At 37.2% G+C, this 27909-nt stretch overlaps 1 protein-coding gene across 2 annotated transcripts in view; it reads right to left on the bottom strand.

Moving 5' to 3' along the window:
- Positions 1 to 993: 993 nt before the first annotated feature.
- Positions 994 to 27909, bottom strand: part of LOC101746597 (serine proteinase stubble) — a 64250-nt gene continuing 37334 nt past the window's right edge. Inside the window, exons 1-9 of one of the 2 annotated variants that reach the window (XM_062672706.1) lie at positions 25518 to 25595; positions 20958 to 22121; positions 15628 to 16416; positions 14285 to 14359; positions 12483 to 12666; positions 5981 to 6133; positions 5202 to 5317; positions 3423 to 3578; positions 994 to 2799 (exon numbers count right to left, since the gene is read on the bottom strand). In XM_062672706.1, the coding sequence (XP_062528690.1) occupies positions 2636 to 2799; positions 3423 to 3578; positions 5202 to 5317; positions 5981 to 6133; positions 12483 to 12666; positions 14285 to 14359; positions 15628 to 16416; positions 20958 to 22121; positions 25518 to 25566 (2850 nt within the window). In that variant the 5' untranslated portion in view covers positions 25567 to 25595 and the 3' untranslated portion in view covers positions 994 to 2635. Of the gene's footprint in view, positions 2800 to 3422; positions 3579 to 5201; positions 5318 to 5980; positions 6134 to 12482; positions 12667 to 14284; positions 14360 to 15627; positions 16417 to 20957; positions 22122 to 25517; positions 25596 to 27909 lie in introns of those variants that run through there. The other variant, XM_012696418.4, reaches the window with a different exon arrangement.

Here is a 27909-nt window from a genome sequence, read left to right as displayed (position 1 = left end):
CAAAATACACAAATTCTCCATCAATTTTAATTTTGTAAGTATGTATTGTATATTATAATAATATAAAGTATATTAAGTATATTATTATATAAGTATATTATAAAGCGAAAAGTTTCGATCAACATCATAAGAAACTTTCGTTATCCAGCTGGGTTAAGGGCCTAATACAGAAAGCAGTTATCCTCGATACTGCACGCATTGTGAGGAGGTTTCTCACTCTGGAGTCCTAACCACTGGTGGCTTGTGTCGTAGACACCGCCATCAGCGGCAATCTATTTTTATATAGTGTTTTTTAAAAATTGTATTTTTAATATCTTTTTTAAAAAATATTATGTAATTAATAAGATTTTAAATAAATATAAATAAATAATAATAATATAACTCTTTATTTAACACCACATGTACAGAGTAAACATATAAAACAAATAATAGACGGTGACATAAATTGGCGGCCTTATCGCTGAAAGCGATCTCTTCCAGGCAACCTTGCAGGGAGAGGAATAAGCAAGCTAGCATGGACGGTGCTATATCTTAATAAACTTACATAAAAATATATACTTATATACACATGTGAAAAATAAATACAATATAAGATAGACTTATATACGATTAAATACAAATACAATTTGTATTATGTACATTGTATGATCTTCATGTTTTTTTTTTTTTTTTTATTGCTTAGATGAGTGAACGAGCTCACAGCCCATCTGGTGTTAAGTGGTTACTGGAGCCCATAGACATCCACAACGTAAATGCGCCACCCACCTTGAGATATAAGTTCTAAGGTCTCAAGTAACGAATGAATGACTAACGAACGAATGAATAAACTTAGTTGTATATATTATTTGAAATGTTTTTAATCAGTCATTATTCTGTAATATAAAGATTTTTGGATTGTATTAGTTAAAAAAGAAAAAAAAAAGATATTTTGTTTTTCAATAACGTTGTGGTTAAAAGTGACAAAAACCATATAAATATTCAAATGAAACTTCATTTTGATAAAAAAAATATATTTATTATCATTGAGAAGAATCCTTAATGAATCTATGGCTAGATCATAAATATATTTAATAAATGCATTCTCTTATTTATTATAAATAATGACGTCTATGTACAAATTATTATTTAACTAAAATAAATTAAGGACGGATTGTGCTTGACAATTCTTAATTTTTTTATATACTAACTTTTAAGATGAAAGGGAACATTGTGTTGTAATAATTGGAATAGAAAACGGACCTTTAATAATATAAAAAATATTAAGAATTAAAGAAAGTTAAACAAACAGATTTCTAATTTAATTAATTGTGTTTCTTAGTGTTTTTAAATGTAAGCTTAAAAGCACAGAGTTCTTGCTTAAGTTTTTATTCTTGATGATACTAGCGCCATCTCTTGTTTCTCTTTGCAAAACGTTGACGTCAAAATCAACTAGACATCTGTCCCTTTCAAATTGAGAACTAAATTCATTGATAAATTAAAAATAAATTCGTTTACTTATTACTAAAAGTTTCTCTAAAGTAAAGTTCGTAGTTCACAGCGATTCTCAAACTTTTTCGCAGATCAGCTGGGATCAAACGCAAGTGTTTATACGTTTAGTTATGTTTTTTTCATGTTGTTGGAGTTAATAATAAATTAATGGGTTAATTTAATCACTTCGAAGTTCGTTGATGCTAACTTTGTTACTTTCGAGAGCTTTCTATGTATTTTAGTTTCACCACCTTTTTTTTGTTGAGGCACATGCAGTTTTTCTTTTTTGTCAACAGATGGCATGGATAGAGGCTTAAAAACTGGATCGGGTAAAAGATGACAATTGACAGCTTATAAAAATTAAATTCGAATATAAACTTTGACTAAGAATGATCTGGAATCCAATGCAATATTATACTTTCTTTTTAATAAAACTTAAGGTAGAGAGAGAAGAAACTAACCACATTGGGGCTGTGAGTCCAAAGCTTCAAATCAATGCTTAGCTGTGAAGTATTCCCATATTTTATTTTCTTGAAATGTAGTTATCATGTCGATGCAAAATTCCGAGCAATTTGCTGATATTTTCAAATTGTCTTGGTTTTTTTAGAACAACGCCATCTATCGTTCCGTTTGTGGTAATTTGAAGTTTGATGTAATCTTTTACACAAAAAAATATATGAAACTATATTGTAGTACTATTTAATTTTGTTTTCTTCTCGTTCGTGTGTATGTGTTATTGGAAGTGCGAACGAGACGCAAATACTTTACGTGACTTTTGTGTGTCATATGTAACGTTTTATGAGTCACGACTTAAGTGGCACAAATGTTCGTTGTTCAAAATTCTTTTTTTTTACGATGTATATTATTTTACTACAAAATCATTGATGTTTAAATTTTGTTAAAAATAATAATTTATTATGTACCCGTTCGAATTTGTTGGGAAGATTGAACCGGCTAATTAATTAAACTATTTGTATTTAAATAATTTTGTTAAGAAATGCCTCAATAGCTATGAGTTCTATTTTACATGGTTTCTTTCAGTTTTTTTTTTAAATTCATTTATCGATTTACGAATTACGATTATCGATTATTCAATTATTATTATTATCGAAATTACAACATTCGAATTTCGAATCGCGTTAAAGCCGTTATAATAATATAACGTCACTCAGAACTGCAGTATCTGGTTGATCCAATCCCTGAACTCCGATATCCGGGTGTAGACTCCGGGTTGGTTCGGCTCGGCGCAACCGATGCCCCAGGATATGATGCCGCCCAGGACGAACCTGTCGTCGCGGTCGCGGCGTACCACCATAGGACCCCCACTATCACCTGTTCACAACAAAACAGTTATTACATAGAAGATGCATCTGACTAGGAGATGTATGGAAATGGTAGTGCAAGGTAGAGGGGGAAGAGGACGACCGAAGAAGACATGGATGGAGTGTGTGAATGACGATATGAGAGACAGAGGAGTGAGTGTTGAGGTGACGGCTGATAGAAGAAAAAAATCAGCTATGCCGACCCCACCTAGTGGGTTAAGGTGGAGAAAAAGAAGAAGACATTCAGTATGTGTGTGTGTGTGTGTATGTGTGTGAGAGAGAGAGAGAGAATATACTTTATTGCACACCAAAACACAATTTACAATCAAAAAACAATGAGAACACCTTAAAATTCTTAATTCACTTCTCCCGCATCGCTTCAGGTAATCTGTTAGCTGTTTCGCTTCGAGTAGTTCCGTAACTACGTGCCATCTCTGCAACGCTTTTATATTTGTTACGACATCCCTAGAATCGTCGAGAACGTTCCTCGCAAGTCGAGTATCTTCGATGTGTTTCCATTACAATAGATGGCGTTGTACTTATCGGTTACTACATCCTTCGACGTTCGGCTCTTCGGCGATAGATGGCGCTACTCTTAGCTTACGTACATATAGCTCTAGTAAGTTGGCTTACCTTCGCAACTGTCGGTCCCGCCTTTGGTTCTGCCTGCGCATATAAATATGTTCGGTATGTGCTCGTTGTAGCCGGCGGCCTGGTACATCGCCTCGCATGCCGTGTTGTTGATCACGGGTACTCGAACCTCCTGGAGTACACTCGGCAACGGGCCCTCTGTGAGAAGATTATCGAATTCGTATTTAATTGTTGCGAGCTTTTTTTTTTTAAGTTATTCTTCTTTAGGCGCGCTATGAAAAATTGATGAGAGTGAAATTTTACAATGCGCGCGCACCGTGACACAAAATTAACAGAAATGAAGTTGCCCACTAAATCGCTCATTACAATACGACCGACGTAACTTGGCGAGTCTGAATATAGCCGCAGGTGAACTTTCGCGCATGTACACTCTTAAAAAAAAGTGTTATTAGCATTCATTTTTTAACGTGAAATATTTCTTATTAATTATTTAATATTTAAAAAAAAAGAAATAAATTTAATAAAAATAAAGTATAACTTCTTACGCGCGTACACAAGTACACGCACCTTTTTTTTCCCTAACTATGCTGATTGTCTTGAGAGGGTATATCAGCGTCGCCTTAACTAGTAGTTGAGCTCACGGGGCTCAACCTGATGACGTTGCTAACACTGGTCCTAGCAAGAGCAGTGCTTCGCAGACTCTACCACCGGATCGGAAACGCGACCCACTGAGAAGATCCGGCGAGAAACTCAGTGGGCTGTGTCTGAGGGTTGCCGGTTGCGAGCAATAAAGGCGATAATGTTTTAGCAGTTAAACTATGTAGTGTTATTATAGCAGAAAATTTTCACGATTTTGTTTTATTTTTTTATTTCACTACACTGATAAAACAAATCACACCTTCAGAATTGAAGTGGTTTAATCCAAAATACTTGTTTTTTTTGTCAAAACGCCAAAAAGGTAACTGAATTGAATTGTAATTTTTCAGTTTTGATTTTAATATTATGTACTTTAAATCTTAAAGCGTATTAATTTAAAACAGACGGAAAGTGTACTTTGTGCTTTTCCAGACAAATTTTAAATTTAATTATAAAAAAAAAATCTTGTAAGCTGTTAGAATACATGTTTGTGAATCCTCCAAAGTATAAAAATTAATTTTCTTAAAATTTTATTGTTAAGCCCCTTCAATTCTATGGGTGCGACTTATTATGTTACAAGTTGTCTGTACGTTTATTGCGCAATATGTAATGTAACATATAAATATATAATGATATGGAGTACTTCAGAATGAATAAACAATACTTTTATGTCTTTACATAATTGCGTTTTCTGTTATATAATAAGAAAACAACATTTGAAGTCATTAATCTCTTTTAAAATTAATATTCAAAAGTAAACAGTACTAATAAACTATACAAAACTGAGTAGTAGTAGTTTTATTTTTCCAACTGGAAAGATGAAGGTATCAATACCATACAGCCGAATCTTTTATATATATATATTTTTTTATATGAAAAATGATATTATGAAAGGAAATGAAATGAGATTATACGGGATGATATGTAATCTCAGTAAAATGGTGGTCATTTACTGATACTTCTTCAGTGAACTTTTTGGAGGATCACACAACTTTACTCCTCGCGTTCCCGCTAAAAATTCCCATACAAAACTGAGCTCTCAATGACACGACTTTACTCCATGACACTGAAGAAAAATCCTTTATAAAAACTAGAGTTTTGATTAATAAAGGGTTTTCTTTACAAATATATTTATAATCTGTATTTTAATATGGATGGATTTTTCGGAAGGTAACCAAGACTTACCGTCGTACAGCCTTCCCCAGCCCGTGACGTAAGCAGTCTTCCCGACATAGTCATCATCATTGTCAGGAACGCAGACTGGCAGGATATTAGGCTGGAACTTAACCGGCTCGTAGAATCTAGATATTAGAAAAAAAACTGAGACCCTATATAACTCATATCTAGAGGTGGGTGGTGGAACTTACGTTGTAGATGTCCATGGACTTAACACTTAACACCGGGTTGGCCGTGAGCCTGTCCACCCGTCTAATCAATAAATAATAATTACTCTGGATGTAGGGTAGTTCGAAATTTTGTTTATTAGATGGGTGGACGAACTCACAGCCTACCCGGTGTTAAGTGGTTAGCAGTCAAGACATTTACAACGTGAATGCACCACTCACCCTGAGATATAAGTTCTAAGGTCTCAGTATAGTTACAACGGCTGCCCCGCCCTTCAAACCGCATTACTGCTTCACGGCAGAAATAGGCAGGGTGGTGGTACCTACCCGTGCGGACTCACAAAAGGTGTTTTTTTTTATTGGCCTGGTAGGCAGACGAGTATACGGCCCACCTGATGGTGAGTGGTTACCGTCGCCCATGGACTTCAGCAATGCCAGGAGCAGAGCCAAGCCGCTGCCTACCGCTTAATACTCTCCCCAAGCCTCGTTTGAAGAAGGACATGTCATAGCGCTCGAGAAACACCGTGGAGGGGAGCTCATTCCATAGCCGGATGGTGCGTGGCAAAAAAGACCTCTGGAAACGCACTGTGGAATTCGGCCTTATGGATCGTGTGTACGTACCTCAACAGCGCCAGGTCGTACTCGAACGTGGCCGGGTCGAAGTGAGGGTGGCTGGCGATGATCTGGACCCGTCTCTCGGCGAATCCGTAGGGCTCATCCTCGTTGGCCAGGTCGTGCTCCCCGAGACGGACCAGCAGCTCCGACGGCGGTACGCTTAATACGAAACTATCGTTGTAACGGGATTCCGTGATTTCGTTCGTTTTAAACGTAGTGACGTCACCGATAAACTATTTGGTTCGAGCGACATTTTTGTAATTTTACACGACACGGCCGTTTCAAGTTTCAAATTTGGAAAAAATATTACTAACATAGCTTTTGCCCGCGACTCCGTCCGCGTGGATTAGTTACTTTGGGGCGTAACGCTAAATCCCCCCCCCCACTTCATTTACGTAATAGAAAGTGAAAATATTTTTGAATTATAGAATGTTTTGAAGTCGTCGTGGCCTAAAAGATAAGACGTCCGGTGCATTCGTTGTTGCGATGCACCGGTGTTCGAATCCCGCAGGCGGGTACCAATTTTTCGAATGAAATACGTACTTAACAAATGTTCACGATTGACTTCCACGGTGAAGGAATAACATCGTGTAATAAAAATCAAACCCGCAAAATTATAATTTGCGTAATCACTGGTGGTAGGACCTATTGTGAGTCCGCACGGGTAGGTACCACCGCCCTGCCTATTTCTGCCGTGAAGCAGTAATGCGTTTCGGTTTGAAGGGTGAGGTAGCCGTTGTAACTATACTGAGACCTTAAAACTTATATCTCAAGGTGGGTGGCGCATTTACGTTGTAGATGTCTATGGGCTCCAGTAACCACTTAACACCAGGTGGGCTGTGAGCTCGTCCACCCATCTAAGCAATAAAAAATGTTAAGGAGCTATTTAAACCCCTATTTTGAAAAATATTTTATTGGTGCTCCACTTATATTGGCTTTACCGTGATGTCATATAGCCTATAGCCTTCGTCAATATATGGGTTATGTAACACTGAAAGAATTTTTCAAATCGGACCAATAGTTCCTGAGATTAGCGCGTTCAAACAAACAAACTCTTTAGCTTTATAATATTAGTATAGATAACAAAAAAACTTCTTCAGCTATTCAATTGGAGTAAACTTAATTGAAGTTCTATTAAAAAAATAAGGTAAATTTCATTTTTCATTTTTCATTTTTCATTATTATTATTATTATTTTTAATTGTATTTTTTGGCTTGTTTTTTCCTTTATTGTAAATATTTTTATTTATTTAAAAAAAAAGAAAATATTTGAGAAAAAACAAAAAAAAAGCCCGCTGAGTTTGTTTCGTCGGTTCTTCTCAGGACTGTGGCTTTTTTTGGAACCGGTGGTAGAGTTAACATAGTTATTTATATTTTGACATTCAACAAGTGTGTCATACTGACATCTTAAGTTGAAATAAATGATTTTAAATTTGAATTTTGAATTTGAAATGTAGCGTGTTAAACGGAATGTCGCTTAAACCAAATAGTCTTGCACCCTTCGATATAGATATATGTCCATATATACAGTCTATATAAAGTACTGTACACAAGCGACCATTTCTTAATATTAATAATATTATATTAAATTTTTTCATTATGCCACATAATAATTTCCTGTCGTAAACTATCCTTTGTGTACCTGGGGAAATGCTACTGGTGGCCCAAAGGCCTTTCCAGTTTTACCAGGGCAGGCGAGCAAGGGCTCAGCCAGGAGGGGTGGGATTTGCTAACAGCTACCCGAGTGCCTCCGAAGGAGACCTCAAGAGTAGCTGCTTCGCGAATGAATCTACTACCGGATCAGAAACGCGACCCACTGAGAAGATCCGGCGAGAAACTCAGTGGGCTGTGCCTGTGGGTTAATTCACTCGTCCAGCCCTTCGTCGCAAGCGACGAGTTCGACGAGGACGGTGACCGGATGCCAAAGTGGTTGTTCGGAACTTATATATATGCAAGATTATCTTGTAAATGTCGTAAGCGAGATTCAGGCATCTGTCAAATATCTTGTCAAGTCATTCGTGAGCATCAGTTACGTACGTGCTTCATCTATACTAATATACGAGTATAAATCTACAGTGGTTTTTACGGATGTTCCGTTATAACTACTGAACCGTGCATCCGATTGACTTGAAACTTGGTATCCATGTAGAATATACACGTACTTAATGGATAGGCTAATATTTATATGAGCGTTGTACTCCCTACACCAGTTGCGGGGGCGTTAATGATGAGAATCTTTATGGGGGTGAGAAATAATAATGTTAATTTTAAATGCCCAGCGAAGCGGACGAGTACAGCTAGTAGAATTATGTTATTGTTAATTATTAGTACCCGCCTGCGGGATTGGAATATCATCATAGTTGAATCGCTCGATACGAATGTATTGGACGTCTTATAGCTTAACTTCAAGTGAGCTGTGAGCTCATTTAGACATTTAAGTAATAAATAATAAATAAAAAAACGTTATCATAAAAAATAATGGAGTGTGACGTAATTTTTCATTAATATTTCAAGACGTCGCCGCGTCGTGAGAATATAACTATGTATTTTATTGTTATATTCTTGTGGTAAAATAGTTTAACATCTTCCTTATGATCTCCAGTACATATTAAATAGGGTTGTCGGTAGCTTCGAAATTCTGTTCGCAAATTTAATTTTTAGATATTTTTACCTACAATCTTTATCCTTGAAACAATTTTTGTTTTACATAACGAAGCAAATGAGTGCAAAATTATCTTCTATCAGCTGGATCCGTGGCAGTAGTGGTTTTAATTGATACTCATTAAAGCTCATTATTACATATGAGCTTTTGTTTGCACAACATTACCGTTAAGTAAAAAAGGTTTCGTCTCATATTCGAAATTTATATCTATTTCAACCGATTATTTTTATCTAGTGTGACAACCATATCCCTCTGATTGCATCACAACCTTGAACGTGTCCGACAGAATACAGAGTCTAGTTTTTCTTAGCATCATAATACTTTACACAAAAAACTATAATTAAATTAAATAGTTATATTTGTACAGAGATGTCAAAACGTACTTTAGATATGGCAACCCGATCCCTTAATTTGGCAGCTTTGTCTATGGTCTTTGGTAGTCGCCTCACATAATGTACAATAATGGTTTATTTATCGATTCAAGCTACAAGTCTATGATATTTCTAAGTAAATAGATCTAATCAGCTCGGATGATTAGGTATCGATCAGCCTTGCTTCTTTGGAGGATAGAATTACAGTGTCTTCAGGCACTAGTGATTTTGACCTTAGGTCCAAGGTGACCGTAACGAGGTGTCGTTTAATATAACCAATCAAGTGATAAAGCGCTTAACAAGAGTAGGATATAGCAAAAAAAAATGTGAGCCGTCACGGGACGCCTGGCAGATGTGAAACATCGACATTATTTTGTAAAAGTAATAATATGCAGAGAAGAACAGATTGTGATAGGAACTAAATATGTCATACTTAATGATAAAATAAAATATTACGAAAAATAATTTGTTTTCAAGTAAAACACAGGTTATGTGTACTATAGAAAACAACACTGTATACACTACGGAGTATACACTATAGGTATCCGAGTTCAGTGTAGCGAGAGAGATGGCTTAACGCCGGATCGAGTGGGAGAGAATCGCACAGTCGATTGCGCATGGCGACGCGTCGCCACAGCATGCGTCGCCACAGCATGCGTCGCCACGCCAGAAATCGGTTTTACGCGCGGCTATAGATGTTTCACATCAAAAACTTAGTTTTACTTGAATCTGCTCAACGATTATTTCACCCTTCAAAGTAGTGTGCTTAGTTAGAGTTTTTTAACGTTCTCGATGGCTTAAAAGTTAACTTAAATTAGTGTATGGAGTTGGAACAATTGCCTACGTTTGCCCCTAGGGGCGCTGTTTCAACTCCATATAAATTTTAGTTAACTTTTAGGAACTTTTTGAAGTCATCGTGGCCTAAAGGATAAGACGTCCGGTGCATTCGTGTGTAGCGATGCACCGGTGTTCGAATCCCGCAGGCGGGTACCAATATTTCTAATGAAATACGTACTCAACAAATGTTCACGATTGACTTCCACGGTGAAGGAATAACATCGTGTAATAAAAATCAAACCCGCAAAATTATAATTTGCGTTACTGGTGGTAGGACCTCTTGGGAGTCCGCACGGGTAGGTACCACCACCCTGCCTATTTCTGCCGTGAAGCAGTAATGCGTTTCGGTTCGAAGGGTGGGGTAGCCGTTGTAACTATACTGAGACCTTAGAACTTATATCTCAAGGTGGGTGGCGCATTTACATTGTAGATGTCTATGGGCTCCAGTAACCACTTAACACCAGGTGGGCTGTGAGCTCGTCCACCCATCTAAGCAATAAAAAAATAAAAAAATAATAATAGAGAACGTTAAAAAACTCGCACTGAGCACACTGAATATACGATGAAATACGCGGTAAAAAAAAAGCTTGAATGTCTATTTTAAAAAAAAAAATCGACGGGTGTCAAGGTATTTGGTTTAAGGGACACTTTTGTAACTTTACACGAGAACTGTATAACGTTTAAAATTTGAAAAAGATATTATGACAAAAAAACTTCTTCAGCTATTGAAATGGGGTAAACTTAATTGAATTTCAATTAAAAACATCGAACTGTTTATGTTAATACCAAATGAAAGGCACCTTTAATTACAAATATAAATGTAGCATATTAAACAAATTGTCGCTTAAACCAAATAGCATTTCACATCTCGATATAATAATCAACAATGCTAATGTTCCCTTAAAAATTGTGTTGATGTTTTTTTTATTTTATTTTATGATTGAAGGATTACTGGTGGCCCGGAGGCCTTTCCAGCTTCACCAGGACAGGTGGGCGAGCAAATGCTCAGCCAGGAGGGGTGGGATTTGCTAACAACTGCCCGAGCGCCTCCGAAGGAGACCTAACAACTCAAGAGCAGTTGCTTCGCGAATGAATCTACTACCGGATCGGAATCGCGACCCACTGAGAAGATCCGGCGAGATACTCAGCGGGCTGATGCATGGGTTAGGCTGCACGTCGACCTCTTTGTCGAGTTCGACGCGTACGGTTACCGGGGTTCCTCAGCCTGCTCCTAGTGTTAGAGCTGAAGGTATCTAATGCAAGAGTTATTGGATCTGATGGATCCGTAAGGACGTGTCTAGGGCGACGACGGTGACTTGCTCCTGCGTGATCAGGATTCGGGGAGTAGTCAGCGGCAGCAACGATAAGGCGATTATCATGACGCATAGCCTTATCGAAGTAACGTTCCGACACTGACTTCATGTGTTTGCGGATCGATTCGAGGCCCAGGTCGTCGTGTAGGTCGACGTTCCTCACGAACCACGGAGCCCCGACGGCTAACCTGCAAAAGCGGGATTGTAGGGATTGGAGGGTGTCTATGTGTGTGCGGGCCGCGTGAGCGAACACCACACTCGCGTAAGTCATGACGGGGCCAAGATGTTTTTTCTTGTAACACTGGTATGTTGGGAACGTCAAAATGTCATTGACATGAAGACAGCGCTTTGTCGGTCTTTTAGAACGAAAATAGCTAAAACCTTTTTTTTTTTTACGACAGTCGCAGGAATTAAATTTAAACTGCCACAATGGTGCTCCTCCCGCCAGCTTTGTTGATCACTTTGTTGATCTATACATTAATACGTGAAACAAAAACTTTGTATCCCTTTTTACGAAAATTGCGCGGACGGAGGAGTATGAAAATTCCCACACTTATAGAGAAGGAGTGCAGAATGCTAATATCTATTTAAAATTATGCATAAAAAATACATTAAATCAATTAAAAAAAAAACATTACGCCACTACCATGTAATAGATTTGACACACACGCATATATTATTATACTCTTTTGTTTATTGTTAGTCTTGAGAATAGATTAATATTGTTTGTCTTTAATATTATTTGTCTAAATTTGGCGACATCTGTGATTATTGAACAATGATTATAGAATAGAACCATATTAATGTTCAAATTTATAATTAAAATTAATTATTGTCTAATTTCGACTAGTGAGAGACCACTAGTATATTTAAATGGTTAATCGATAAAGAGACCGGGAATCGATTTCAAGCGATCGACTCGATGTGTTTCGATAAATGAATTATATATTAATTAATATTGTATCTTTGTTTATTCTTGATCTTCAAAATTCCCGCTGGATTAAGGGATTAACATGGATATGCATCTTTTTTTAATTTAGTGTTCATCATAATCTATACTAATATATAAATCTACAGTGGTCTTTACGGATGTTCCGTTACAACTACTGAACCATGCATCCGATTGACTTGAAACTTGGTATCCATGTAGAAAATACATGTGCCTAATGGATAAGCTACTATTTATATGAGTATTGGACTCCCTACACCAGTTGCGGGGGCGTTAATGATGAGAATCTTTGTGGGGGTGAGAAATAATAATGTTAATTTTAAATGACCAGCGAAGCGGACGGGTACAGCTGGTGATAGTATAAAGTTTGAACTTACTGTTCGACGCAATGAGCTGCCGTGATCGCCCAATTTTCGTTGAGCAAAGCCGCCCCGCACTTGTGCAGATACGTTGAGGTCCTGTACTGCCGCAAGGATATCTGCCAGGGCCACATCCCGAAGGTGGACTTGTCTCCCCCCACGATCCGGCTCTGCGGCGCCTGCCACAGCCTCCTACCGCATACTGCCAGCACCAATAACGTAGAGTTTATTATCATTTCGAAATTCGAAATCCGCCGCCGACTTAACGATTTTCAGAACATTATTTTTAAATTTTCAAAATAGGAACTGTGGTTATTGGTTTGTTTGAATTAGGAACGTTGTAGATTTGAAGGTTTTTTTTTTTTTAAATACTTTAAAGTGATTTATAAAAACGAAACCGTATCTTCGTCTTAATGAAATTTTATCTCGAACGATCGACTAGAACGTCGAAAAGTCGAGCAAAGTTTTAATGCGCAAAAAGCTCGGTGCACTTTTGCGAGACACACGAATTTTTTGTAACACTTTTTGGGTACTACATCGAAACGAGTTTCGGTAATATCACGATCGTAATTTCGGATAATATTTCAAAGAACCAAATCTAACGGCGTCGGAATTGCGAATGTGTATTTCCGAGATTAATTCGTAGCAATTCATCGACACTTGCATAAACAAAACGATCGGGTCAAATATAATTTCCTTAAAGACGTGGTGAGCAATACGTCCTGAATAACTTTATATTGTTTTTGTGTTTTTGACACAAATACACACACACACACACACTCATTAATATCTGATTCACACAAATTTACGCACTTTGGTCCTTTTGAAATTGCAACACTTTTGATACGCGATCGGACATCGGATTAATGAAAAACGTTATACGCGAATATCACATTTTCGAATTTTAAAATTTCGAACGTTTTATTTTCGTTTAAAAAGAGAATCGAACGCTTTAAACGGTTCTTCTTATCTTTGTTTTTTTTTTTAAATACGAACGCGTCCTTGCCTCTCGCCTTGGCCGTGGCGCGCCTACATCGCCACTGACAACTCTTTGTTTGAATTCCGAGCTGTAAGTTTTATTTTTTTTATTGTTGTTTACTCTGTGGATACATTTGTTGGGTCTTTAACCTTGCCACGTTTTGCGGATTCAAGCTTTTTTTGAAATTCATTATACGAAAGTGTGCCTTTAGGTTGTTGGTCTTACAGTTTAAATAGTAAAGCCAATTAAGTGATAATAGTTTGAGGGCTGTCAGGAAAGCGTTTCCTAAAACGAAGGCACGCAGTAGTACCTACTGGCGATTTTGGTATAATTTATATACTTTTATTACTGTATACTGGACTACACGTAATGTAACAAAATCAAAAGTTCAATGGTCACTAGTGACGCGGGCTGTACCCGGCAATAGCCTTTGCTTCAAAAAGTGCATTAATTAAAAAAAAAAAACAAAAAAAAAGTTATGATTAATTCGGTAATTTTTTTCAGAAAATTGAATAAGGAAATAAGTAAGCAAAATGAGCTCACGACCCACATGCTGTTAAGGGGTCCCTGGAGCCTATAGTTGACGTGGAAGCCGTCACCTTGAGACATGAGGTCGCAATATTAATTTTTTTTTGTCTGCGCCGTAAATACGTAGGCAGGACTGCGATTTGTCATCAATTTCTAATAAAAATCCACCAAAATATGTTGCAAGACGGGAATCATGCACACAAACAAACTTAAATGTAGTTTTAAATTTGCATTCTAATAGTGCTTAAAAAGTATTGGTCGAAATTTCGAATTGCCATAAAAAAATATATATATAATAAAAATTTTAACTCACCGTTTTTGTAATCCGACATATTTATGAATTCGGTTGTTGTCTCAACGTCTGCGGTCTGCGTTGTGCTCTCCAATACTATTGTAACAATTAAAACGATTGTACACATAGTGGAATGTTTCGTTACTGAATGTAAATTGCACTGTCACAACACTATTGTTTGTATTGTTCTAAATAGTTGCGCTGTGGGCCATGAGAACTTTGGTTCAGCAATTGACTCATTCATGGTCTCCCGTAGCCATCGGGTGCGACTTTTTTCTAATCATAGAGCTGCTATCCGTGTCCAAATAGGCCTCAAACTCAAGCATTGGGTCGGAGATAGAAGGTCACAGCGCAATCGACTTCGAAGCAGTAAAGCGGTGGTGTTAAGAAACTATCTTGCTATCTCTCTCGCACGTCGTTAATGGCGGCGTGTGACGTCACTATGTTTTTTTGTGTCGGGAGAGTTAGTCTTAATTTCCATAAGCCAATAACCACTTTAGGCCAGGCTAGGAGAAACTATGTGTCTAAGGACCCAGAAAATTCAACAATAGATTTGTGACTTATGAAAAAATACTTTTGACCTAACACAAAGCTTGAATTAATCGCTGTATTCCGTTTTGTTTACTATTTTATCATTAACGACAATATTCACACAACTTCTAAAATCTTTTTTTTTTTTTTTTTGCTTAGATGTGTGGACGAGCTCACAGCCCACCTGGTATTAAGTGGTTACTGGAGCCCAAAGACATCTATAACGTAAATGCGCCACACACCTTAAGATATAAGTTCTAAGGTCTCAAATATAGTTACAGCGGCTGCCCCACCCTTCAAACCGAAACGCATTACTGCTTCACGGCAGAAATAGGCAGGGTGGTGGTACCTACCCGCGCGGACTCACAAGACGTCCTACCATCAGTAAAAAATCTAAAAGCTATTCTTCATATCCAAGAAGATTATGGATGAATTCTTCGTACTCAAGCCGTTTATAGGGGCAACAACTTCCATAATGATGTCTTATCATTCCCTATCCTTGACACGCAACTCAGATGAGACCGGTGTGGCCAGCGATCTGTGACCTGTTTTAAACATTTCCTATTAGGGTAGTAGCAGTAGTAGTAGTATTAGAATAGTAACTGTAGTAGTAGACCAAAGTAGACGAGGATACGTTTAAAACATGTCGACAATCAAAATGTGATCCGATGCTGGATATACTGAATTAAAATCAAACTAATTTATGCTCCAGTCTCCTGTGTTTTTCTGGCGCTGTGAAATGGACACTAAAAGTGGTGGATCGACGCCTTCGCGTCTCGATGCTGATAAGGAATATATTAGATTAACTAAATATTGAATTTTATCAAACTTACCAGCTTCAGTAGTGGCATTACTTGCTTTTTCAGTCGTAGCTTCGCTGGAAACTGCGTTGAGCGTGGTCAAACCAATAGCTTCGGTGGAGGATGGACTTGGAGTAAGAGTTACATTGACTGTGAACTCTAAGACCGGGGCATCAGAGGTTGAAATCGTTTGGTATTCTGTTGGAACCTCGGTTAACGGTGCTTCGGACGAAGTAACTGGTTTCCCGGTTGAATTTACCGGCTTCTCTGTTGTAGTAATCGGTTTTTCCGTTGATGTTGTTGGTGGTTGGGCTGTAGCCGGTTTATGTGTTGTTGTTGGCGTTGTAGTGGTTGTAATTTGAGTTGTAGTGGTTGTTGTGGTTTGAGTTGTGGTATCTGGTTTTTTGGTGGTGGTTGTTGGTTTTCGGGTGGTCTTTGGTTGTTCGGTTGTAGTCGTCGTTGGTGCTGGTGTTGTCAGCGGTTTCTCAGTAGTTACAAATTTTGTTGTTGTTGTCAGCGGTATCTGAGTAGTTAAAATTTCTGGTGTCGTAGTTACTACTTTTTCGGTTGTAACCGGTTTCGGCGTTGTCGTAGAAGTTATTAGTTCATTGGACACTGTTGTTGGCTCAGTTGTCGTCGATTTTATCGTTGTAGTGTGTTTAACTGTTGTTTCGGTTACGAAAGTTGTCTCCGGGACCTCGGTTGTTTCCTGGATGATTGGTTGGTTTGTCGTTGTGGTTGTGGTTGACGAAGTATCCGGTTTCGGTGGAACGGTCGATAGTAGAACCCAACCTGCGGGTGGCGTTATAGGTGACCATGTTTCTGGAAATTTTGTAATAAAAGTTTTATATTGGCCAAACGGAATCACGTTTTTGACTGGCTAAAAACGCAACTGTTCTGTTAGGTGCAGACAGGCATATAAATATAATGAAATTAATCGATTTTAAATTAAAAATATATGTTTAAATATATAAAAATAAATGGGATAAAAAGCTAAACGGATATAACGCTGATACCGCTGTCCCTAATAAATGCCAACAGCACTGATATTCAACTACCCTCGTTTCGATTTTTTTCAAATACCCACAAAACACTTTATTACAAATAAGGTTCATGTTTTACATCCTGTAGTAATAAATCAGTCAGCAAGACAGTCGTATACATTAGCTTAACATTATTGGGAATTCGGCCTCATTTTTTTTTTATTGCTAAGTGTTGGACGAGCTCACAGCCCACCTGGTGTTTAGTGGAAGTGGTTGCTGGAGCCCACAGACATCTACAACGTAAATGCGACACCCACCTTGAGATATAAGTTCTAAGGTCTCAGTATAGTTACAACGGCTGCCTCACCCTTCAAACCGAAACGCATTACTGCTTCACGGCAGAAATAGGCAGGGCGGTGATACCTACACGTACGGACTCACAAGAGATCCTACCACATGTAATTACGCAGATTATATTTTGTGTACTAGAGATACATATTAACATATGTTTAAATATGTACCTATTCATATAGATAATAAACAAAACAACCAGAAAAAGCAAACAAACTTGTTCATCACAAAAATGTTTGCGCGGTGTGGGAATCGAACCCACGACCCTTGGCGCAACAGTCAAAGCCGCTAACTACAGCACCACCGAGTCAATCTATAAATATTTAAACAATATTTAATATTTTAATATTAATAATATACATACGGAAATATCATGTCATAGTAATATTATAATTTTTACTATATTATAATTACGTACTTATTATCAAAGCGATTAAGTAGATAATTGTTTTTGTAAAATCGACAATGTTTACACGTACATACGTTCCGAATTTATTGAGCTAAGTGTCACGCTGGCACAGTTCCCGAGGCGTTCATTGAGGAACTTGACGTTTTTCGAAGTTGAATTATCGCCAACTTGCTGCCAACCTTAATGGTTCGGAGAAACCCTTACACATTTCACATTGGATAAAGGTTTCTCTGTATTGATGCTACCTAGGGTACTCACTCTAAACATACGCTATACCGTCAGTTGTTAAGCTATAAATTCTCCCAGCTTTTTTTTTAAATTTTGTTTATTGCCCTTGAAGGCAGAAGAGAATACGGCCCACCTGATAGTGAGTGGTTACCGTCGCCCATGGACTTCAGCAATGCCAGGGGCAGAGCCAAGCCGCTGCCTACCATAGTTTTGTTTTATTACACGAAGTTTTATTCTGAAGTCGTCGTGGCCTAAAGGATAAGACGTCCGGTGCATTCGTATGTAGCGATGCACCGGTGTTCGAATCCCGCAGGCGGGAACCAATTTTTGTAATGAAATACGTACTCAACAAATTGTTCACGATTGGCTTCCACGGTGAAGGAATAACATCGTGTAATAAAAATCAAACCCGCAAAATTATAATTTGCGTAATCACTAGCGGTAGGAGCTCTTGGGAGTCCGTACGGGTAGGTACCACCACCCCGCCTATTTCCGCCGTGAAGCCGCAATGCGTTTCGGTTCGAAGGGTGGGGCAGCCGTTGTAACTATACTGAGACCTTAGAACTTGTATCTCGATGTGGGTGGCGCATTTACGTTGTAGATGTCTATGAGCTCCAGTAACCACTTAACACCAGGTGGGCTGTGAGCTCCTCCATCCATCTAAGCAATAAATAAATAAAAAGACGTTATTGGTGTACACAAATAATTAAAATGACCTAACAATATAAAGCTGTTTCTTTCTTTCGCATTTCCTAATGTTCTCCATTCGATAATAAAGTTTCTTTAGAGCGATAAATAGCACCTTCGCGGGTAGGTAGGTATTTTTCTTATTTCTACCTCGAAGTTTAGTTATATTTGGAAATTCACGTCTCTGAGCTACGTTAACCACATCTACCCAACAAGTATAATAAAAAAAAAACATTACCGAACAACAAATAATAGAAAGTGATTGTTTTCACTAAAACGCCTCTGACCCAACGATTTGAGTCGGCCTCAATACGTGATCGGAGTTAAAGCGTCTTCGGACATTGATTTTAAGGTTGGCTGTGGGAACGTATACTGGTTTGATTACGATTATCGTGTTTCGCATGACTTCTGTGGTGTATGATCACGCCTTCATATCCGTATTGAGTTAGATAGGGCACTATTTCTCGTATACTATGTACTACCTAATAAAATATTTATCACTGGTGGTAGGACCTCTCTGTGAAGCAGTAATGCGTTTCGGTTTGAAGGGTGGGACAGCCGTTGTGACCATACTGAGATCTTAGAACTCATATCTCAAGATGGGTGGCGGCATTTACTTTGTAGATATCTATGGGCTCCGGTAACCACTTAACATCAGGGCGACCGTGAGCTCGTCCACCCGTCTAAGCAATAAAAACCCGCAATGTCCATTTAAAAGAGATTCAATGTTGTGATACACTTTATTTATAGGTTTTTTACTCGAATTACTCATGTAAAGTGATGCGACTTATGACTGGGTTTCAAATCCTAGTTTAGATTCTTTATCTAAACGTGCAACTAAAATATATTCTCGAACGACTTTAATGTTTGACAACAACATTGTGCTGTAAAAATGGCTACTGAATTATTTTATGTGATACAGATTTTTGGCGGGAACACGAGGAGTGAAGTTATATGATTTGTTTTATTTTGTCTATTGAGTGTTTCTTCAGGTTTAAATGTGTAGTAACGGTGGTTTATTTACTGTTTAATATCTGTGAAAGTGCGCAAATGTGGCAAAATAAAACAAAGCCGCCGGACGTAACTTCTCGGGATCCTCCAAAAAGTCCACTGAATAAGTCTCAGTAAATGACCACCATTTTACTGAGAATATTTCATCCCATATCATTTCATTTAATTTCATCTCAGTTGATGAATGTCTCAAATTAATCATCTTCATTTCATTTCACTCCGCATTATCATTTTTCATAAAATTAAGAATATAAATTAAAATAAGACTTGACCTAAAGGTTTTAGTTACCAGGTCATAAAATCCCTTAAAAAAAATTATGTGATACAAAATATTTCAGATTTACAGGACATCACGAAGTTATGTTCGAACTTTTTATTTGCACAGGCCTTAAAAACGCCCTTAAAAACCCAAGAAATCTTCGTGGCCAATCTACGTATCTCCGTACTCATGAAATCACCGATAAAAGATAAAATAAATATCACGCCAAAAAAGTCTAAGAGTGATTTAATAGTATGTAATTTGTTATGCAAATAAATATGAAAGGACTCTCTATATATAATTCGTTAAGTTTAATGCCCTATCAGTTTAATGAACTTAGTGATTTTACTGAGGAATAAAGAAAAACTAATTTCATTTTAAAGCAGCTAAGTATCATATTATAGATAGCACATAATGGTTGTTTAGACATTTTAACAATTATTATGTTTAAATTCACATACGAAAGATGTAACTTTATCGAGAGATAGATAGAGGCTCCGGTTCAGAGGACCCAAAAACTACATGAGTTACATCTAACATAGAGTTTTTTCTACCTGTAATTTTTTCATTGGACGGTTAGACATGGTCACGGCCCATCTAGTGCTAAGTGGATACCGGATTAACGCTGTTACCTCAATCGAAAAAGTTATATGTGAGCACATCGATCATGATCACACAACGATAGTTCATTTTATATTAGTTTTTTTACCTACCTAAGCTAATAGCCTTGAGAAGCTCTCAGCGTAACCGGACAAGTAGATGAGCACATGGAGCTCAAACCGGAGGTGCTGCTAACACTGTCCCTAACAAGAGCAGTGCTTCGCAGAATCTACTACTGGATCGGAAACGCGACCCACTGAGAAGATCCGGGGAGAAACTCAGTAGGCTGTGTCTATGGGTTAATTTAGTCGTCGAGCTCTTCGTCGCAAGCCGACGGTTTTAGCGAGGATGGTGCTTGAGGTTTAGGGTAATTTATATTAGACTAGAGGAACTGAAGTATAGACGTCGGTCTAAAAACCCGCGTTGGAAAAGCCCATAGGAACTGACAGATTATTGTTGCTAATCTTACGTTGCACTAACCTTTTTTCGGTATGCCGACGCGTAATATCTACTCCTATTAACCCTGGATAAACAACAAAGTCAACTTATATTGTTTAATGAGATTCTGTTGCACATCGCAATTAAATGACTTATTAAAATTTGCAACTACACGAAAACCGTATAGCTAAAAGTGTTAATTGTTGTCTTTTATGACTGTAATATAAATTTTTAATTTGGACACGGAAGAATATCTTCGGACCAGTCTTCAGTTTTGTCTAAAATAATTACCCAAACATTGGTCAATTAGCGCGAGTCGGAAGTGATGTAACTTTGTTTGTTGTTTTAAAGTTATATTCGTAATTTGGTCAATAAAGTTAATTAAAAAACAACTCACCTTCATCGGATTCTGTGACCTTATTTGATTCTGTTTCTTTTTCTGGCGCTTTAGTTGTAGCGCCCACTGTGTTCGACCACGTCACAAAGGGCGGGAATTCTGTTGAAGTCGAGCTTGGCACTGAAGTGGGTGCTTCAGTTTCAATTTTGGTTACTCTTTCAGTGACCTCTTCTTGAACCGTTGCCTTCTCAGTGGTGTCTTCGGAGACGGCGCTAGGTTTATTTGTCGTCGTTTCGAAATTCGTTGTAGAAGTTAACGGTTCTGTTGGTTCGAACTTGTCAGTTGCGACTTCGGTAGTAAGGTTGATGGGCTTGGGCGGCTTCGGTGTTGTTTGTGGGAGTATGGTGATGTTCAATCTAGGCGGTGACGGCAGTGGTCTTCTGGTCGGCCGTTTTGTCGGAGGTCGGTACGGCGGTTTCCTGGTCGAAAGTGGTTTGATGGAAACTGGTTTCGACGGCCTATAGGTGGACTGAGTGTATTGAGGTCTAGTGTAATTATACGGTTTGTATGTAGGCCGTATGATTGTAGGTCTCATGGACACTTTGACTGGTTTCGTGACTTTCTCAGTCGTCGACGACGGTTTTGTTGTGGTCGTTTTGATTTTTTCTCCGTTTTCTGTCGATTTTTCAGTGTTCGAACCGACAGAAACGGTTTGGAATGTCGACAATCTGACCGGCACTTCAGTAATAGCTTCAGTATGTTTTGCTTCAGTTCTAGTAGTTGTTTCCACGTTGAGAGCTGTCGTTAATTTGATATTATCAGTGATTTTATTGAAAACAGTCGTTTGCTCATCGGACTTCGTCTCAAGAACCATAGATTCAGTTCGATCTTGTACAGCGTCAGCTTGGTCAGCTAAAGTTGTTGCCGTTTTCTCTGTGGTAGTTTTTTTCGTAGCGAATATTTCTGGTATTTTATTTGATAGTTTGTCGTCTTTAATGAAACTATCTATAGAGTTGTCGTCAATGTGGTTTGCTACTATTTGGGGGATTGTCGTCTTATCGGATAATTGACAGCAAGAACCGAAATAAAATCGGTCAACACACGCTCCTAGATGTGTTCCATTCGCTTTGAGGCAGTCAATGGCAAACATACAAAGGCCCTCTTGCCCTGTCTTTCTTGATATGCACGGTAGATGTCTTATATTTCTGGCTATCGGCACCGGACCTGTAACGAACAAATTATTTAATAAGTAAGTGTCTTTCAGTGTTTTCTTTGAAGGATTTTATTGAGCGATTTCGACTTTGTGTTCAGGTTTTGTGAAAGCGTGTACAAGAGATTTGCACTGTTGATGGTTTGTGTTTGAGAGAAACTTGTTCTTCTAATAGGTTACGTTAATATGAATTTGTTTTGCTTTCGTATTTCAGATAATTCAGTTGATTATTTGTAGGCAGAATGTCGGTCATACCCCGGGGGTGAGTAAAACCCAAGGAAATTAAATCTAATTATAGATTATTTACAGATCGGAAATTTATCTATTATTATAATTATTAGCTGAACTTAGACAAGCTAGTTAGGGTTGAACACCAAATTTTAGAATACGGGTGTAACAATATCGGTTACCTAAAATTTGGTTTGGGAATTGGATTTTTATTGGTGGTAGGACCTCTTGTGAGTCCGCACGGGTAGGTACCACCATCCTGCCTATTTCTGCCATGAAGTAGTAATGTGTTTGAAGGGTCGGGCAGCCGTTGTACTGAGACCTTAGAACTCATATCTCAAGGTGTGTGTCGGTATTTACGTTTGAGATGTCTATGGGACCCCGTAACCACTTAAAACCAGATGGGCTATGAGATCGTCCGCTCCTCTAAGCCTTATAATACAGGAGCTACATATGTGCATTCTATTTATCCCACCTTTTCTTCTCTTTATAGTACAAAAATTTACAGTATGTTGGGGAACACTAGTACTTGTAGGTACTACAGACTTTCAAAACGTTTCAAATGTCTATATATAAATTTATTCGTAGATTTAGAGGTATATTTATTGTAAAGCCCAGCAAATACAAATAGATAATTATAATACCGAAAGCCAATAATAGAGTTTATGTAGCAAATTGAATGACGTAACCTCCAAAATATGCTAACAACGATAAGATCTTAGCATACCGAGAGATCGTAATACACGGGTAATTGGGCGGGTGGCTTTTAGAATACAATTCGCAATTGAAGTATGTTTGGTCTGTTTTAATTTTAATGTTTATTTATAGTAACTAGAGGTCCCGCAGTAGTCGAAATTCGACTATAATTAATTGGAATTGTAAGTTTGTACACTATTATGATTGCATTTTATACTTCTATAATTACAAATTTGTCTGCCACCTGTCTGCAACGCATAATGCGCTACTTTGGCCACGTTGCCCGCAGAGGTGTAGACAACTTGGAACGTCTGATGGTCACTGGGAAAGTAGAAGGAAAACGTCCTAGAGGCCGGAGCCCTCAAACGTTGGTCCGACCAGATCTCCGAGCAAACCAGCGGACCACTTAGCGCTGCACTACACCGGGCAACTGACCGGAACCGATGGAGGCTGACAGTAGACAAGCTAAAACGGAGTCACGATCCTCAGCAATGAGGGAGCGATGGAGAAGAAGAAGAAGAAGAATCACAAATTTCGCCAAGACTACACTATAAACAATATTAACAAAGACAAACAATATTTAATCTATTCTCAATTTGACAACAGGCGTCAAGAACAAAAGTTTGACAATAAATAGTATGTATGCGTGTGTGCGTCAAATACACAGTATGTAGTGTGTGTAATGTTTTCTTTATTGATTTAATGTATCGTTTATGCATTATTTAAAAAAAATATTAGCATTGTGCACTTCTTCTCTATATTCTCTATAAGTGTGGAAAATTTCATACTCCTCCGTCCGCGTAATTTTCGTAAAAAGGGATACAAAGTTTTTGCTTCACGTATTAATATATAGATAACCAGCAGGCGTGATTAGTCGAAAACTTGCACTAACTTTGTTATTTGATTTCTGTCAATGTTTTACGAAATATCGGCAATTTTGTGACGAGACTGCTGAAGAATATCCTTTCTTGTAATCCAGAAAAGAAACTCGACAAATTAGTAAATTAGTAAGTACAGAAAAAAACGTTATTATTCGAAGATGTCACAAACCAGTATTAGTCGTTTAAGATACACAGAATACGTAACATAAATGCTAGAGACGTAAGGTCGGTGATGCGTCTATTTCTTAGACGTATCTTGAGGTGGCCAAGAAACTGAATAAATGCGTTTACTACTTCAAATACCCATTATATTATCTATATATTAATACGTGAAGCCAAAACTTTGTATCCCTTTTTACGAAAATTGCGCGGATGGAGGAGTATGAAATTTTCCACACTTATAGAGAATATAGAGAAGAAGTGTACAATGCTAATTTTTTTTTTAAATAATGCATAAAAGATACATTAAATCAATAAAGAAAACATTACACACACTACATACCATGTATTTGACGCACACACGCATGCATACTATTTATTGTCAAACTTTAGTTCTTGGCGTCTGTGGTTAAATTGAGAATAGATTAAATATTGTTTGTCTTTATTAATTTTTTTATAGTATAGTCTTGGCGAAATTTGTGATTATAGAAGTATAAAACACAATCATAATAGTGTACAAACTTACAATTCCAATTAATTATAGTCGAATTTCGACTACTGCGGGACCTCTAGTTTTTAATTATTTTACAAAATTACAAAATTGTCATGCGCGTCCATCTTTTTTTTCTTCGCGTATTTTTTTTTTTTTATATTTGACAATTAGTGCCACTATTGCGTTTCCTGTTTTGTGATTGGTTCGTGCGATATGACGTCATCGTTGGCCAATCACAGCCATCAATGTATGACGCGACGTTGATTCGTTAACAGTCGAATGTTTCAATATCATAAAATTGACTACTGACTCGCAAACGCTACCTAAGGATGTCGTGAAAAAAAAAACTAGGACAATACACTTTACTTTAATTCATGAATCACGTTTAAAACAAATTGAGTTCTGCTATTTGTATATAGAAACATAACACTTTAAGCCTTCTGCGTGAAGTCGTGTCACAGAGTAGAGTAACTACAGTCGGTACACTGTTTCCTTTGAAATTTAATGCGGACATTTTAAACGATTTAAATGAGAGATGAGAGATGATGAGAATGAGAGATAATTAAATGAGAGAATTTTTCTAATGAAATACGTACTCAACAAATGTTCACGATTGACTTCCACAGTGAAGGAATAACATCGTGTAATAAAAATGAAACCCGCAAAATTATAATTTGCGTAATTACTGGTGGTAGGACCTCTTGTGAGTCCGCGCGGGTAGGTACCACCGCCTTGCCGTTTTTTCGTATCGTATCGTATTCGTATCGTATTTCCGTTTCCGGCTGTCAAGAGGACAACAGTGTACGTTATAGTGCTCCCAGTTTTTATTACATACCACAGTGAAAACCAACGAATATAAAACGTGTATCACATAACAAAAACTTGGAAAGGAAGATTGACGAAAACACCAAGAAAAACTAAAAGAAAACACCAAAAAAACTAAAAGAAAACACCTTTTAACATCGATTGTATTGCGGTACACATACACATTGAGATTTCCATTGAGGGTAGAAATAAATAAATATCAACTGACAACTAGATCAAACGCAGAATCTGTCACGACTTTAAAAAGTGAAAAACGTCAACGACACCCAGTGGTGCCAACGCAACGATCAAATTACGTTCCAATCTACACAAACCAAAACAGTTGTTTACATCACGATGGCTTCGATCAAAATGTCAGAGGATATGACAAAACTATTCCAGATGATGAAATTGGAACTCGATAAACAAACTGCAACGATTACTCAGAGTGTAACCGACAGTATCATGCGCAATATAGACGACAAAATAAAACCAATATTGGAAGAAAATAAGTATCTTAAAAACGAGGTACAGAAGTTGAATGATAAAGCAAGATACTTAGAAAACAAAGGTAAGAAAAATAACCTGATTCTACACGGCATAAAAGAAATAGAAAATAATCGACAAGAACTGTTTAATTTAATAAAAGATATCATGAAAGGTTTAAATGTTGATATCAACTCCTATGAGATAAATAACTACTATAGACTAGGAAAGAAGCATGATGAGGGAAAAGTGAGACCAATACTCATATCTTTTACGTCATTTCTAAAGAAACTAGAAATATTGAAAAATAAGATGAAAATGCCGAAACATGCTTATATCACAGAAGATTTTTCAAAAGAAACAATAGAATTACGCAAAAACTTACAAGAACAACTCAAACAAGAAAAACAAAATGGAAAAGACGCATTCATTCGAAACAATAAAATAATATTAAGAGATACGTCGGATGTCGAAAAAAGAAAGCGGGAAACCTCGACATCACCTAATATCATGCATACACCTACACACACCAAAAACTCGGAACATATTATTGCACCACCAAAATTACACAAAACCAATGCATTCGAATATATGAGGGCAAGATCATCCTCTTTCAATGAAAAACAATTTAAACCATAGGAATTAACAGACACCGGTAACGAAATCGCAACTAGAATAGAAAAACCATCCAATACATATAATGAAAACCCCAATACGGCTGGTCACCGCGGGGTTACCGATCACTACCCCCAAGATCTCGAAAATTTCGACTCTAATCCAAATCCAACTAAAAACCAGACGTTAAATGAAGCAAATACAAAGGCTAGAAAACATAGAATATATATAGCAACACTAAATACTAGATCATTAAAATCGAAGGAAAAATTATTAGAACTGGAACAGGCTTTGAATCACATAAATTGGGATATCCTCGGCATAAGTGATGTCAGACGGTCGGCTGAAAAAATTGAAGAACATGATGAATACATATTATATTACAAAAATGAACAACCAGGAATATATGGCGTGGGATTCTTGGTTAAGAAATATCTTAAAAACAATATAATAGAGTTTAAAGGAGTGTCAAATAGAATAGCAATTTTAAATATCACTCTTCCTGGCTACAAAAATCCGACTTCAATTGTTCAGATATACGCTCCTACAGAAACAGCAAAGAAAGAGACTAAAAACGAATTCTACAAAAGCTTAAATGAAATAATGGAGAATTTATACAAAACCATTATTGTAATGGGAGATTTTAATAGCCAAATTGGTCAGAGGAGAAAAAACGAAGATAAAATAATAGGACCCTACACAATAGGCAAACGAAATGACAACGGACAAAGGTTGATAAACTACGCGGCAGAGAATAACTTAACTGTAATGAATAGTTTCTATAAAAGAAATCTTCTAAGAAAATGGACATGGCAATCTCCTGATGGCATAACAAGAAACGAAATGGACTTTATTACAACAAATAAACCGAAACTTTTCTTAAACGTGGAAGTTCTCAACAGATTTAATTTTAACACAGATCACAGATTACTACGAGGCCACCTTCATATGTTTCAACCAAAAAACCAAAGAAAATTTATAAAAAATAGAAAGCTGCCAATCATACTACCAGTACCAAATTATATATTAAAATCTTTAGAAATAAAGCTACGACCAATTAAAGAACTGAAAACGACACAAGAAAAATATAATACTCTGGAAAACGTATTAAAAGAAATCAACAAACAGCTAGAAAGAGAAAACACACCAAAAGATAGATTAGGACCAATAGCAAGGGAACTAATAAGAAAGAGGAGCCTTCTATTTAGTAATAGAAAGAACAACAAGCAAGAGATAACAAAAATTAGTAAAAATATAAACTTAGAAATACGAAAGCACAAACAAAAATTAAGAACAGAGACATTACAACTTCATATAGATAAATCAGGTGGGCTCAAGAAGGCATGGAAAGAACTCCAAGAATATACAACTTGGATAAATAACGTAACACACCACAAGACAAAAAAACATAAATCGGAAAGAAGTGACATACTCCAAACC

This window comes from Bombyx mori, chromosome 2 (assembly GCF_030269925.1).
Source record: "Bombyx mori chromosome 2, ASM3026992v2".
NCBI lineage: Eukaryota > Metazoa > Arthropoda > Insecta > Lepidoptera > Bombycidae > Bombyx > Bombyx mori.
The sequence above is the reverse complement of the archived record's forward strand: the minus strand, read 5'-3'. Positions and strand labels throughout refer to the sequence as shown.